This window comes from Dromiciops gliroides, chromosome 2 (genome assembly GCF_019393635.1).
Source record: "Dromiciops gliroides isolate mDroGli1 chromosome 2, mDroGli1.pri, whole genome shotgun sequence".
Classification (NCBI taxonomy): Eukaryota; Metazoa; Chordata; class Mammalia; order Microbiotheria; family Microbiotheriidae; genus Dromiciops; species Dromiciops gliroides.
The window spans coordinates 51,634,983-51,650,169 of record NC_057862.1 but is presented as its reverse complement, the minus strand read 5'-3'; the positions used below and the strand labels follow the sequence as shown (position 1 = coordinate 51,650,169).

Here is a 15,187-nt window from a genome sequence, read left to right as displayed (position 1 = left end):
AATATTACAGCTAGAATCACCTCACAAACCTGCAAAGAGCAGTCAAAGGGGAAATTGAATCTATAGAGAACTCTTCATGAGAGCCAAGTGTTCCCTAAGGCATTTGTAGGTGAACAAAGGCAACAAATAGTCCTGAAATGGAACAGATCTTTCAACATTTCAATGTTGATCTTTATTCTCATCTATGACCATCCCACCTCAGTACTCCATGTACTGTGTACTATGTAAAAAAATGGTAATATGCCTAAAAAAGATAAAGCCAAGAAAAGTAGGTAAATTTGGTTGAATATATACAGAAAATGGGGACGCTAGGTGGCGCCACAGTGCACAAAGAGCCAGGCCTGGAATTAGGAAGACATCTTCTTGAGTTCAAAACCAGCCTCAGATACTTATTAGCTGTGTCAGCCTAGGCCAGTCACTGAACCCTATCTGCCTCAGTTTCCTCATCTGTAAAATGAGCTGGAGAAGGAAATGGCAAACCACTCCAGTGTCTTTGCCAAGAAAACGCCAAAATAGGGTCAAGGAGAGTAGGACATAACTGAAACAACTCAACAATAATATACAGAAGAAGTCATGTTAGAGGCATCATGATTTTATGTATACTTAAAGATCAGTTTTAAAGATATCTCAAAGATATTGAAGAGTGAAAAAGATCGTGAGAAGTACTATTAGCAAAAAAAGACAAAAAAAAAAAAAAAAAGAAAAAAGAAAAAGAAAAAAAGTCGCCCAAAAGATATCAGTAATGGTCAAGTCACATGCTTAGCTTTCTAAGCCCACAAAGTCTGTAAGATAATGGTCATTGTATACATTGAGCATCCTCTGTGAAAACCCAGGAATATAACAGGTAGGTTTTGCAGATCATTTTCTAAAGTCGATCACATCTTTACCATTGCCTAATTGACAGGAATTAAAAATGCAAATATGTCTGCGTCTATTATTTGTTCAAAACGAAGCAAAACAAAAACCCCTGCCGATTCATCTCAGCAGAACAAAATGCTCTCAAGGTGCTCATAGAGGCTCTGCTCCAACAAGGTGTCTCCCTTGCATACATTAAAACCATACAGGATTCCGTGACAGATGGGACTGCAAAGATAACTTCATTCAACAATCTGCTGGATACCCATATCCAGAAAGGCATAAAACAAGGAGACAGATGTTTACTAAATGTGTTTGCCAGCGCCATGAAGGACGTCCTGCCAACTCCTAAATGGAAGAGAGATTCCCTATTGATGACATTCTCCAGATGTTCACATTAGTGAATGACATTGTGTCAGTTACGTAGAGACCTGAAAGACTATGGGGGTCTTCTCAGTGAGATCCAGGGTCATTCAAAAGAGATCAGATCAACAACTACCCTCAAAGAACAAAGTGAGACCCCCTCAATCTTCTCCTCCTAGTGTCATCTCTCCTTTCACACCTGCTGCAAAGCTTTAGGCTCTATTAGGAATATTGACCAAGTAATCTTCCTGAGTTAAAATCTGGTCTAAGACACTCACTGTGTGACCCTGGGCAAGTCACTTAACCATGTTTACCTCAGTTTCTTCATCTGTAAAATGAGCTGGAGAAGGAAAAGGCAAACCACTCCAGTATCTTTGCCCAGAAAACCCCAAATGGGGTCACGAAGAGTTGGACAGGACTGAAAAATGACTTAACAACAACTTAACAATCTTCTTAATGTTCAACAGCTTTCAGTGATTTCTCAACGTTTACTAAACACAGTATCAACTCTTTAGCTCAACATTCAAGTGCCTCCACAATCTGGCTTCTTATTTTGTACGACTTTCCCTCCTATTCCCTTATATTCCAGCTAAACTGGTCCATTCATTCTTTCCCACTCTCATCTTGTCTTCTTCCACCGCTGGGTATCAATGCATGTAGTTCCCTACATTCATCTCCACCTGTTGCCATCCTTCTCTTCCTTCAAGGCCCAGCATAAGAGGCTACATTCTCTGGGAAACTTTCCCTGGTCCCCTATGCCCACCTCCTGTTAGAAGTGCTCTCTCTCTCCTTGAAGTTCTCATGCCTTTCCTCTGTTTGACCTCAGCCATGAACTCGGTCATATTGTAGTTGTGGCTACTCTTTGTGTATTTTTCTCTACTCTGTTTTCCATAGTAGATTGCAAGCCTCATGAGGACAAGTATGCCATGATTTTTCATCTTGGAGTCTCCAAGGTTTAGCACAGCGGTGGGTACACAAGCAGCTGCTTAATCCATTTTTTGTAGATCTGAATCGAAAGGTACGGGTGACTTCTCTGTGCTTTTCCTGTAGGTCTGTTTGTCTATTGGACATTGGGAATTAAACAGCCTGGTGGCCTTTGACACCTAGAATCTTTGACGCCTGGACCTTAAGAACACTATGACCAGCCCCCTTGTCTCTTGGATGAACTGTTTCCCAAACTATTACACAAAGGTAGCCCAAAGGAAGCCAGACGAGTGGGCAATTAATGTCAAGGAAATGATTTTATTTAACTGACAGTGTGGCTGATGGGAGGGGGTTATTGCTATATATTTGTAGAATCCCCTGGGTAAATCAATGTGGTCAATATTTCATGGTTATGCCTGTTTGTCCAAACTTTCTGATTTAACAGGAGATACCACTAGGACATAGTTCATAGTTACAGGAGATAGAATGGTACAATTCTGGGCTCAGAGCACCTGGGTTCAAATCCTACTTCTGATCCTTACTATGTGGGTGGTGCTGGACAAGTTGTTTAGTCACCAATCACAAGTTACCTAGGCTTCAGTTTCCTTAGCTATAGAAAGATGGATGACAAGATCAGAGGTGTCAAACATGCCAGCATTGTTGCCAATACTCTCCTGTATGCAGGAACCAGATTAAAATGTAATTGGAGGGCAGCTAGGTGGTGCAGTGGATAGAGCACTGGCCCTGGATTCAGGAGGACCTGAGTTCAAATCCGACCTCAGACACTTAACAATTAATTGCTGTGTGACCCCAGGCAAGTCACTTAACCCCAGTTGCCTCACCAAAAAAAAAAGTAATTGGGAAACGTTTAACAAAATAAATAAAAATATAATAGAAAATAGATAATGTTAATATGTGGTTTTCTAAGTCAGTAAGCAGCCTACAGGGATCTTTAGGTACAGTTTAGTGGCCCCTGTTTTTATCTGAGTTGGACACCCTTGTGCTAGATGATCTCTGGGATTCCTTCCAGCCCTAAATAGATCATTTCATGATCTTGTAGGATATAGCCCCCTACCTCCTCTACCTCCCCTACCTCTATGCCCATCCCTTCCCTGCCTTTGTGATCTAGGACAAGTCACATTACTTCTGTGGACCCTCAGTTTCCCTCTTTGTAAAATGAAGTTAGATTAGATGACTGCTAAAACTCCCTCTATATTTTGGTCCCATGATACTTTTCTGAGCCCCCAACTCCTCCAGAATCTACTTGAGTGAGATCTCCAATCACGTGTCAGAGCAAACAAGTTACTGGTGAAATGCGGGATGGAACTACTATCCAGGAGAAATGATGCATCGTTTCCGTATTTGGCACTGTTAGCAGAAACAGTAAACAAGAGCAGCATTCGGTTTCAATTCACCAAAGTTCTGCCCTCATTGGTTCTTCTAGAGAATTCCTACTCCCCTCAGCCACAAAACATCACCCCTTTGTTTTACCCTTCCTCCTCATGGAAGACCCCCTCTCTGTAGCCCCATCACTTACTGAGAGAGTTGGAGTGCCCTCATCCTCCACGGTGACCACCAGGTGGTAGAAGCTCTGGCGTTCTCGGTCTGGTGGAGAGGGCCGGGTGGCGATCTCTCCAGTGACCCGGTCCATTCGGAATGTCATATCCTCATTTCCCCCAGTGATGTAGTAGGATAGGACACTATTGATTCCAGTGTCCCTGTCGGTGGCTATCACCTGGACAACAGCAGTTCCCCCACCCACGTTCTATGAAAGAGAGAGACAGGGAGAAGAAAGTTACTCCAGATCTAAGGTTAGGGTGTCAACATGTTGCTGCTCTGGCAAAGGCCAAGGACTCATTTTTTGAGAGCTGTGTGACCTCATTATCCAGTAACACCCACAATGTTTGAGTCTATGGGCTAGCTCTCCCTTATTGTTGCTCAGTTACTCCAAAAGATGGAGCTCTAGATAATGCCTAGTCTGGCATGGGCCCCAACAATACGCCAGGCAGAGATAATTCTGGACTGACTCATTTTGGGGACTGCATGAGAAAATAATTTCTTTGGATACTGGTCTCTTCTCTGCGTGATGGAGAAGGGCTCTCTTTCCCAGTCCTTAGGAATTGATAGGAGGAAAGGAAAGGGAACATGGCCAAATAAACTGTGGTATACGAACATGATGGAATATTTTTGTACCAGACGAACCATGAGTATAAGGTATTCAGAGGAACTTGGGAAGACTTACATAAACGGATGCAAAGCAAAATAAATAGAACCAAGAAGGACCACTCTATGGGAAAACAATACTGAAAGACTTGAGTACTCTGATCCATGAAAGGACTAACTGTGACTTTGGAGGACCGATACTGAATGGTTCCTCCTGGCTCTTGGCAGAAAGGTGGTGGACCATAGGAGTGGAACAAGGCATACATTTTCAGACATGGCCAGTGTGCTGGCTTGTTTTTCCAAGTTATGCTTCTTCACTGGTTCTGTTAGTAGTGATGATGAAGGCAATCATTGAGAAATGATAGCATTTTAAAAAAAGAATATTAATAAGACTTTTTTTTAAAGAGGGAAAGATACTCTGTATTCAAGATTCCTTCTATTTTGGGAGGATTTATAATTCTAGTAGGATTGGGGGAGAAACTGTAGGGGAAGAGGGATCTACAGCCTGGCATTTAAGACCTTCAATTATCTGTTCTTCACATCTTCTACAAATTGGGACCCACTTCTCTATAGTCTTCATTTAGCACTTACTCTATAATGCCTTATATTACTATTTATTCTCTCATGTGTATGAGTCATCAATCAATCAACCAGCAAGAAAACATTAAGTATCCTCCATATGCCAGAAACCGTGATAAGTGTTGGGGATATAAAGACAAAAAATGAAACAGTCCCTGCCCAGGGGCGGCTGGGTGGCACAGTGGATAGAGCACCGGCCTTGGATTCAGGAGGACCTGAGTTCAAATCCGGCCTCCGACACTTGACATTTACTAGCTGTGTGACCCTGGGCAAGTCACTTAACCCCCACTGCCCCACCAAAAAAAACCCCAAACAAACAAAAAGAAACAGTCCCTGCCCTCAGGGAGCTCTTATTCCATTGGCAGAGACAACATGTACACACATGAGTATGTATAGAACATATAGAAAATGAGTATAATGTAGTTTGGGGAGAGGGTTCCTTAAAAGGTGTGGGGGGAAGGAAATCAGAGGGCAGCTAGGTGGCGCAGTGGATAGAGCATTGGCCCTGGATTCAGGAGGACCTGAGTTCAAATTGAGCCTCAGAGGGGCAGCTAGGTGGCGCAGTGGATAGAGCACTGGCCCTAGATTCAGGAGGACCTGAGTAAGTACTTGTGGAATGATGCAGGAATCCTTCTTGACCACATAGGATAGCAGTGGGAGTGGTGAAAGGTTGAGCTCACCTCATTCACACTGACGTTGTACCCGAAGGGGCTCTCAATGATGGGAGGATTATCATTGATGTCTAGAATAGTGATCCGCAGGATATGATCTTTCTTTCTGGGAGGGGAGCCACCGTCAATTGCCACAATCTATGGGGAGGAAGAGAAGAAAGCAGAAAAGGGTGGTGATTGTGGGATCACAGGAAGAGGGAAAGATTATAGCTTTGGGGTCTAACAATGACAGAGGCTGGCTGCCAGGGAGGAAGCGTAGAACCCAACAACTCCCATCTGCCTCCTAGTCTGGCCTGGACTGTGCATTCAACTGGTAAAGGAAGACAGATAATAACGTTTACTTACACCTGTCTACCCTCCAACCTGCCTTGTGGCTGTGACCCTTGCTTGGACCCTTGCTTCTGACCCTCACTGTCCTACTCTACATTTGTACCTGCTTCTTGTTCCCATCTTCTGTCTTTAAATTAGACTTTACCTTAGCTGGCTGACAGACCCGGAGCTTCTGAAAGGTCTTTTCTGTGTGGCACCTGAGGAGACTGACCCCAAACCAGATGCCACGGTCAATGCCCAGGAGAGGCAGGATGTTCCTTCTTGGAACTGGGCTGGCTCTGTCCTTCTGGACAGCACTCTGCCTGGGCTTCCCAGGCTCCTGAGAGCTATGAGATAGTGACAATGGACAATTTGAATTTGCTTATCAAGGTTTACCTTCTTAAATATAAAAAGGCTGTATGGCTTAGTGGATAGAACACTGGCCTTGAATCGGAAAGACCCAACTTCAAAACCTGCCTTTGCCCCTTACTGGCTATGTGACCACAGTCAAGTAACTTTAGTCTTTTTAGTCACGTCTCTCTGACATTTTTCGGTTCTAGGTTGCTTCCTATCTACATCAATTAACTTCCCTTCTTTTCTAAAAATGCTAATGTCTTTATGATTTTTATTTCACCATCATTTCCTAATCTGCCTTTTCCTGACCCCACTTCCTTCCCTGCCACATTGCCTCTTGTTACAGAGAAAAACCAACCCAGAAAAAGTTGATTAATTTTCCAAGATATCTTCCTATACTTCATCCCATTTTATTCTTACAAAACCCCTGTAGGTAGAGTAGGTATTATTTTCCTCAGTTTTCAGATGGGAAAACTGAGGCAAACAGTGAGTTAGTGACAGGGCAGGACTTTAGCCAAGTACCTCCTGCTTCTCCAACCCATTTTTTGACCCTAGAAAAACCTTAATCATTTCCTGCTCTGAATGCAAGACTTCTCCATCCAGCCCTTCTTGTTTCTTTGAATAGTGACTCAGAGTCAAAGACCTAGATCCTGACCCATAATGCCCAGGTGAGTCTGGGTAAGTCAGTGAATCTCTAGATCCAAATTACAGACAAACTGCTGATCCGCACTGCCTCGTCTGTGTACTGCCTGCCTCATGCAATCCATACCGACCCAGGTATGAACGAGGGGAAAGAAACCAGATGGGTGGGGAGAGTGGGTTATAGGATGATAGATCTGGAGGTAGAAGCAACCTGAGATCCATCTGGTCCGATGCTGACATTTTGTAGATAAGGAATTGAGGTTTAGAGGGGTTAAGTGACATCCCTAAGGTCACATAGGAATCGAATGGCATAGTGGGGACTTCGACCCAGATTTGGGGCACCATCACAGAATGGAGAATGTGGCCATCTCCAAAGTTCTCCAAGACAATGAGCTTTGCTGCGCTGAGACAGAGCTTTCAGGTTCTAGTAGGGCCTACTTACCTGGAGAACGTAGTGATCCAACTCTTCTCTGTCCAAGGGCCTGGCCACAAACACCTGGCCAATTGAGTCATTGGTGGTGAGAATTTCAAAGGCCCCACCAATGTTTCCTGAGGCCAAGTAGAAGGACACCTGCCAGGGGAAGAGGAGGTGATATCGAGAGGGAGAACTGGGAAGGTGGGAAGAGTGAGAGAGTAGTGGAGACAGGGGTGTGTGCTGGCAAATATTCAACAATCCCCTCTCCGAAAAAGTAAACGTACACACACGACACACTTTTAAGTTTCATCTGAATTATTAAAATGCTTTCCATCACTTCGTAAAAATCTAGACGATCAACAGAGCAGCGAAGCAAACGCTGACTTGTAGCTACTGATTTCTGAGGTGTAAATGCTCACCCTGAAAATTTAACAATCAGCTCTCTTGAGCAGACGGCTCAAGCACGCCCGAGTGGAAGTCACCGCTCTGCCCTTACTCTATGCATCTGAAGCGAGATGGTGCAAATGTTTGAACCTTTTCCAGGCTTTCTCTGTGGAGAAGCAGGGACCATTCTCCAGGACTCACTCACAAAGAAAGTTTGATGAAAGTAGTGTATTAGGTAGTGCCTTCTTCAGATGTTTCCATTCACTTCAATAGGCAGGTGTTACTCTTATGGGGGGGTTGTTTACATCCTATATCAATTTATCCGTGACCCTGTTGTGACCCCACATCCAATTAAAATGTAGACTTTCTGAGAGCAGGGCCGGTCTCAGTTTCCATTTAGGACTCAGAGTTAATAAATGCTTGTTAGTTGTTTGATTGGTGGATAAGTGCAGGGGACGACATGTTCTTATCCACATTCAGACAGTCAGTTAGTCAATAAGCATTTATTAAGTGCCTACTATGTGCCTGGCACTGCACTAAGGGTTGGGGAAACATCCAATCTACAGGGAGTGAGGGAGGAACAAGAACAGACTTTGTTTCTTTCTATTTTATCTTATTTAAAGAACAAACAGATTCACTTTCTTTTTTTCCCTTTTTTTTTTGGGGGGGGGGGCAGGGCAATGAGGGTTAAGTGACTTGCCCAGGGTCACACAGCTAGTAAGGGTTGTAGCTGAGGCTGGATTTGAACTCAGGTCCTCCTGAATCCAGGGCCTGTGCTCTATCCACTGCGCCACCTAGCTGCCCCAACAGATTCACTTTCAAAGGTCTCTTGGAGCTAACGTGGTGATATCACTCCAGGTTGTTTCATAGATTTCAGAGCTGGAAGGGCCCCCAGAAGCTGCTGAGGCCAACCCCTTCATTTTACACATGAGGAAACATGTCCAGACAGAGGCCATGATTTGCCCAACCAAGGTGACACAAGTGGTGTGAGCTGTCATGGCTGGGATCTGGGCACAAGTCCTCTGACTCTGGATCTGGCTGGATTAGGTACTGGGTTGGGGGCTTGGGGATGCATACTGTGGTGCACATACCATGAATGTAAGCTCGTCAAGGGCAAGGACTAGGAATCTAACTCTTTCGTTTTTTCTAAATCTTTGTATCGTCAGGGTAATGTGGCTTAATGAATAGTGGATCACAGTCAGAAAGACTTGGGTTTAGGACCTGCCTCAGATGCTGTGTGACCGTGGGTAAGTCAGTCAATGTCTCCGTGCTTCTGAGATGCTAAATTATTGACAGGTTGGGGATCTTCATGGGTGGAGGCAGGTTCTAGCCTGAGAACTTCCCAAATGATGAAAACACAGATGCGGATAAAAAGAAGACCCACAGTGCCTAGCTATGTGCCGAACACATTTTAGATAAATGTTTGTTTGAATGTGCTTGAATGATTTGGGAGCTTTGGGGCTGGGGGTTAGCATATGCCTCCTGTGATACGTGTGCAAACAAACTCACTGCGATTTGTAGCTGACGACTCAGGAAGTGGAGCACACTGAGGATGCAAACCCCGAGTAAGGGTCACTCGTGCTCAGGACTCCCTCCTGGCCCCACTTTTCATCCTGTTTGATCCAGCTCTGCACCTAAGGAGCTTAAATGATGACTTCCGTGCGGCCTGCTCTGTCTTTAGCTCAAGGCCAGGTTTGACCTGAAATAGCCTGGATGACTTCCCTCCCCTCCCGTTGAGTCGGCCACGCTTGGGTGGCACGGTGTGCCCCCTACCTGCCCATTGCTGCCTATATCAGCATCTCGAGCTGTGACTACCGCCACCCGTCGCCCCACGGAATAGTCCTCAGGCACGCTGACTGCTGAGTCAGAGGTAGGGTCAAACTGAGGGCTGTTGTCATTCTCATCCAATACCGTGATGTAGACCTGGAAAAGATGGAGGGGTGTGGTTAGAGGCCTCTGTTCTCCTAGGCCCAAAGGTGGGCCACCAGAGGTGAGGCAAGACGTCCATGTGGTCCCAGCTCCATGATCTCCTGGGAGTACAACAATGGCGTCCTGATTGATGTGGGTTGAAATCTGAGTCCATTTTAGGGAGTAAAGGGAGAAAAATTCTGTCAGGGCTGACATTATGCCCCAGAAAATGGGTGTGGCACGAGGCGGAGCTGGACATCCACCTGGGCTCTACCACTTTCAACTCAACCTGGTGTTTTTACAGAATGGGCCCAGGTCCGTCTTTGCAGAGTAACGGTTGGGGTGTAGGGTAGTAGGAGGCTGAGGGATCTGGGGTGGGGAAGAACTGAGGGTTTCCATGCTTACTGACATGACCCATAGATGTTCCATGAGGAGTATGCAAAGTACATGCAAATCAACACATTCAGTTTGAGTCAGCAGCTCTGGCCTTCTTGGGAGGTGGCTGAATATGGGGGGGGAGGGGCTCCAGGGTGTGCTTCTCACGTGCCCCATGTGACAGGTTCCCGTATCCATGCACACACTTAACACAGGGTTTTCCTTGCCCTGGATGCCTCCCATTCTAGATGGTGTTGTGATGTGCTGGGACTGGTCCTTGAACATCAGTGCGGAAGGGGGGTGACCAATGATCCCTGAGCATTTGGCTTCTGGCCTCTTTTCCTGATCCATCATGCATTGTGGGGTTGGCATGGTTTCCTATACATTATGTAAGCATCTGTACTCTTCTTTAGTTCAGTGGAAATAAACTTTTTTTCTGCTCATTTGTCATTGTTTTCCTTCCCTATTTAGGTCTAACTCCATTATCCATGATTACCACCCTTCCGTGGTGAAAGAGAAATGAATGATTCTGAACCACCCCTCCCCTTATGTCCCTTCCTCCCTGCCCCCCACTCTTTTTTTTTTTGGTGTGGCAATGAGGGTGAAGTGACTTGCTCAGGGTCACACAGATAGTAAGTGTCAAGTGTCTGAGGCTGGATTTGAACTCAGGTCCTCCTGAATCCAAGGCCGGTGCTTTATTCGCTGCACCACCTAGCTGCCCCTCCCCCTATTCTTAAAGAAACGACTTGGTTTCTGTGCTACTCCCAAGGGTCTTGGATGTGGTTTTGACTTTATCTGATGCTGAAGGCTCAGGACTTGAAATATATGGGAGTGTGCGTGCATATGTGTGTGTACGTGCATATGTTTGTGCATGTTTGTGTCTGTGTGTGTGAAGGTATCTTTACCAAAGGGACTAAATCCTTCTCACCATTGTGCCTTTCTGGATAAACTATTTCATCCCTTCATGGCCAAACCATCCTACTTGCTCATGCCCCCAAGTAGCCATAGTATTTTGGAGCCAGAATGATCCTTAGAGATAATTTTACAGATGAGAAAACTGAAACTTAAACATCTTGTCTGCTTCTTTTCTTCCAATGACATGGCATTCAAACTATTCTACTTCATTTTTTGTCCAATGTCACAGCATCTGGGGACTCTAACTCTGTCCCGGATTAAGGAAAAGGTCATTGGATTGCAGGAGCTTTGGGGCACTAGTGGGAGGGACCCTGGTTCCCCCAAGGCTTCTGTGGCCTCGCCTCTGAGGGTGTGACAAAAGGCAGGTGATGCCATACTGTTGTATCTGTGCTCATTTGTCATGACTGTCGAGAGGTCAAAGCTACAGTGATTAGTGCCAAGACTGGGGCCCTTTGACCTCGGCCATGGTGAGAGGGCTGAGGCTTTAGAAGGGGCAGGCAGTTTGCTGGCGGTGAGAGCCCGGCCCCTGAGTGGGGAAGCTGACTAGTGCAGGGGGGAGAAGAGTGGAGGATCAGCGAAAAGAGGAGCCCAGGAATGTGGGTGAGCTTCCTGCTCAACCCTGTTTCCCCTTTTCAACATCTTGAGGTGAGAAGATGTCTAGGGCTGACAAACCCCAAACTGTTACTAGATAAGCCACGCATCTGAGTCTGTCTGCCCTGGTCCTGCATCTCAGGGACAGGGGGCGGGTGGAGATGAGGAAGAAGAAGCTTCTAGGGAGGGGAGAAAGGTAGAGCTGAGCTGTGGTTTCAGGTTCCTGATCTGAGACTTAGCAGAGGAAACTGTGTCACCTTTAAAAGGCCCCTGCCCACACTCCCCCTGACATGTTAGAGAGTTTGAGGGTGGAGGGAGAAAAGAGTTGGTATATTTAAGGCAGCAACCCTGACTGAGGTTCTGCCAAAAGAAACTGGAGGATAGAGCTCAGGGGACAGACTGTGTCCTGGAAAGGAATCCGGTACGAGGAAAAGAGAGACAAAAAGAACACGTTTGTCAATGGATTGTCATGCCAATATATGCAAGAGAGTAGAGGCTTAGCCAGGACATAAGAGTGCTTATGGACCGGCATGGGCCACCAGGGGAGGCTCTGCAATCCCCTGTCCTGGGATCCTTGAGAAAGATCGGGCTTGATGGCAGTTATTATAATTAGGGTGGGCTAACTGGGACTCTGCCCCAGGGCTCTTATGATGTTTATAGTCCTTCAGCAGTCAATCAACAAACATTTATGAAGTGCCTATTATTTCCAGTACTCTCAAAGCTACAAACACAAGAAAAAAAAAGCAAGCAGTTCCTGTTCTGAAGGAGCTTATGCTGAGTTTAATAACTAGTTATTAAGAAAAGTAAGTTAAAATAGGAAGCTACTGGATAGAGCTTCTTCCCTTAGCCAGTGATGTCTGAAGTGAGATCTTCCTTGGTCTGGGAAGTTGAAATGAGTTGAAAATGGGTAATGGACCATTTTCCCTGGGTATAGTATCAGGTCCCTTGTTAACTATGCCACTCTCCACAGTGGCTCTTCCAAACCTTGTTGTCCCTCCATGGCTCCCTTCCCCCACCCTCTCAGATGACAACTTTGTCTCTTATTTTACTGAAGAAAAAATTGCTTGGAGATCTCTCTTCCTCCTCTTCCTCATCTCCCATCACCCTGACGTGTTCTGCCACTGTCTCCTCTCTCACTAGTGTCTCACACAGTGAGGTGGCCCCTCTCTTTACCAAGGCAACCCCCTTATGATGCATAAGTGATCCCATTCCATCCTATATTCTCCAGCAGATTGCTCCCCATGCCATGCACTCTCTTATCTTCAAACTTTCCCAGCCTCCTGGCTGCTTCCCTTCTGCTTACAAACTTGTGTCCCCCATCCTTAGAACCCCTCACCTGATCTATCCATCCCCAGCAGCCGTCGTCTCAGAACTCTCCTCCCATCTGTAGCTAAACTCCCCAAGACTGTCTATGTTGGGGCTGCTAATTCCCTTCCTCTCACCCTCTTCTTACCTCTCTGTAGTCTGGCTTCCTACCTCATCACTGAACTGAAAGGGCTCTTCCCAAAGTCTCTGATTGGTGGCCCAGTCTAATGCCCTCCTCTCAATGACTTCCCTGTGAAGCCTTTGACACTGTTGACCGCCATTTCCCCCTTGATGATCTACTTGGGTTTTTATGGCATTGCACTCTCCTGGTTCTTTTTTCCCCTATCTCACCACTCCTTCTTGGTCTCCTTTGCTGGTCATTACCACTAATTGTGGGTGTCCCATAGGGCTCTGGGCTGGGCCCTCTTCTCTTCTCCTAGGCTGGCTCTCATGGATTCAATGATCATCTCTAGGCTGATGATTCTCAGGTCTACATAATCAGGTCTAATCTCTCCTAACCTCTAGTCTCCTATCTCCAAACTCTTTTCAGACATTTAAAAAAAAATTATTTTTTGTGGGGCAATGATGGTTAAGTGACTTGCCTAGGGTTACACAGCTAGTAAGTGTCAAGTGTTTGAGGTTGGATTTGAACTCAGGTCCTCCTGAATCCAAGGCCAGTGCTTTATCCATTGTGCCACCTAGCTGCCCCAGACACTTTAAATTAGATGTCCTATAGGCATCTTAAACTCAATGTGTCTAAAACCGAACTCATCATGTTTTTCCCCCAACCGACTCTCCCTTCCAAACTTCCCTATTAATGTAGGTAAGGCCTGTTGATTTCGTCTTTATCACATCTCTTGTATACCCCACATCTATCCTTTGACACTGCCACCACCCTGGTGCACCTCACCACCATAATATTGTGGGAGCACACTAGTTGGTCTCCCTGCCGCAAGCCTTGGTAACGTAGGTGTCATGGATTTTCTTTCTTTCTTTCTTTCTTTTTGCGGGGCAATTGGGGTTAAGTGACTTGCCCAGGGTCACACAGCTAGTAAGTGTTTAAGTGTCTGAGGTCGGATTTGAACTCAGGTCCTCCTGAATCCAGGGCCGGTACTCTATCCACTGCACCACCTAGCTGCCCCATGGATTTTCTCAAAGAACAGGTCTGACCATGTCATTCTCTTGCTCAGTAAACTCCAGTGGCTCCCTATGACCTCTAGGAAAATGTGGGGGAGAAAAGAATACTTCCGGGGGTGGTGGTAGAAATCAGCAAAAGCTGTATGGAGAGCATTATTGGTGTCTGTTCTGACCCTTGAATATTCCAAAAGGCAGAGAGATGAGGAGGGAGTAGATGTAGGGAGGCAGGAGATCACACTTTAATTTGGGCTGTAGCTATGGTCCAGTTGGTCTGGAATATGGTTTACTTATAGGGAACTAATGAGGAAAGTTGGAGCTAGGTCTTGCAGGTCCTTAAATACAAGGCATCTGAAGGGTTTATATCTTATCCTCAAGACAACAGGGAGCTATGGAAGGCTTCTGAGTACTAGAGTGACAGTAGCGTGAAAACTGTATATAGGGAAGGTGATGTTGGCAGCTGTGTGGAGGATCAATGGAGAAGGGAGAAAGTAGAAGTAGAGACCGTAATGGAAGGCACTGCAATAATTCAGGTGAGAATCAAGAAGGGTCTGAGCCACAATGGTGGTGGCCACGTGAGTACAGTAAAGGGGGAAGATATTGCTGATGTGGTGTCAACATATTGGATGTGGGTGTTGTGGGAGGGGGGAGAGTCTAAGATAAGGAGCCCAGGTGACTGGGAGGATGGTGATGTCATTGTCAGAGAAGGGGCAGGTGGAGGCAGATGGACGGTCAGAGATATTAAGGTGAAGTACGGGGGGATCTATGGGGAGGTTAGGAGGTAGAGGGTCCTGGAAGTCACACAAGCACCAGTGGGAACAGCGGTGAGCTAGCCTGTAGCAGCTCAGGGGATGTGGTCTGGTATAGACGAGTCTCGTGTGACCTTGGGGAGGACACAACCTCTCTGGGCCTCCGATTCCTCAGGTATGAAATGAGGACTACATGCCCTTGAAGCTTCCTTCCAACTCTAACTCTCTGGTCCCACGAGGAAGGGGAAAACACTGAGGAAGGGGTGGATCAGGGGACCAGTTTCTTTATAGCGTCACAGACCAAATGGTGCGGCAGCTGCTCCAAGCCAACCTGTCCCTTCACGAATTGCATTGGAACCTCTACTGGGCAACCAGACGCAGATGATTCTCAATTTTCTTGATGGAAGCAGTGATGCAAATAGCCTAAAGATAGCGATGTCTGGCTTTTGAAATGCACGATACGTTATTTCTCCCACAGCAAATTTTCCTTTCCAGTGACTCTCTTAGGCCAATATTAAAATGAGCTTATCCATCCTGAGCGCACAGCAACT

The 15,187-nt window shown here is 46.0% G+C and overlaps 1 protein-coding gene across 1 annotated transcript in view; it reads right to left on the bottom strand.

The window, feature by feature from the left end:
• The window catches only part of CDH23 (cadherin related 23), a 623,958-nt gene that overhangs the window by 106,079 nt on the left and 502,692 nt on the right, over nt 1-15,187 (bottom strand). The window contains exons 34-37 of the mRNA XM_043983602.1: nt 9,433-9,582; nt 7,303-7,431; nt 5,565-5,693; nt 3,680-3,907 (exon numbers count right to left, since the gene is read on the bottom strand). Of these exons, the coding sequence (XP_043839537.1) occupies nt 3,680-3,907; nt 5,565-5,693; nt 7,303-7,431; nt 9,433-9,582 (636 nt within the window). The remainder of the gene's footprint in view (nt 1-3,679; nt 3,908-5,564; nt 5,694-7,302; nt 7,432-9,432; nt 9,583-15,187) is intronic.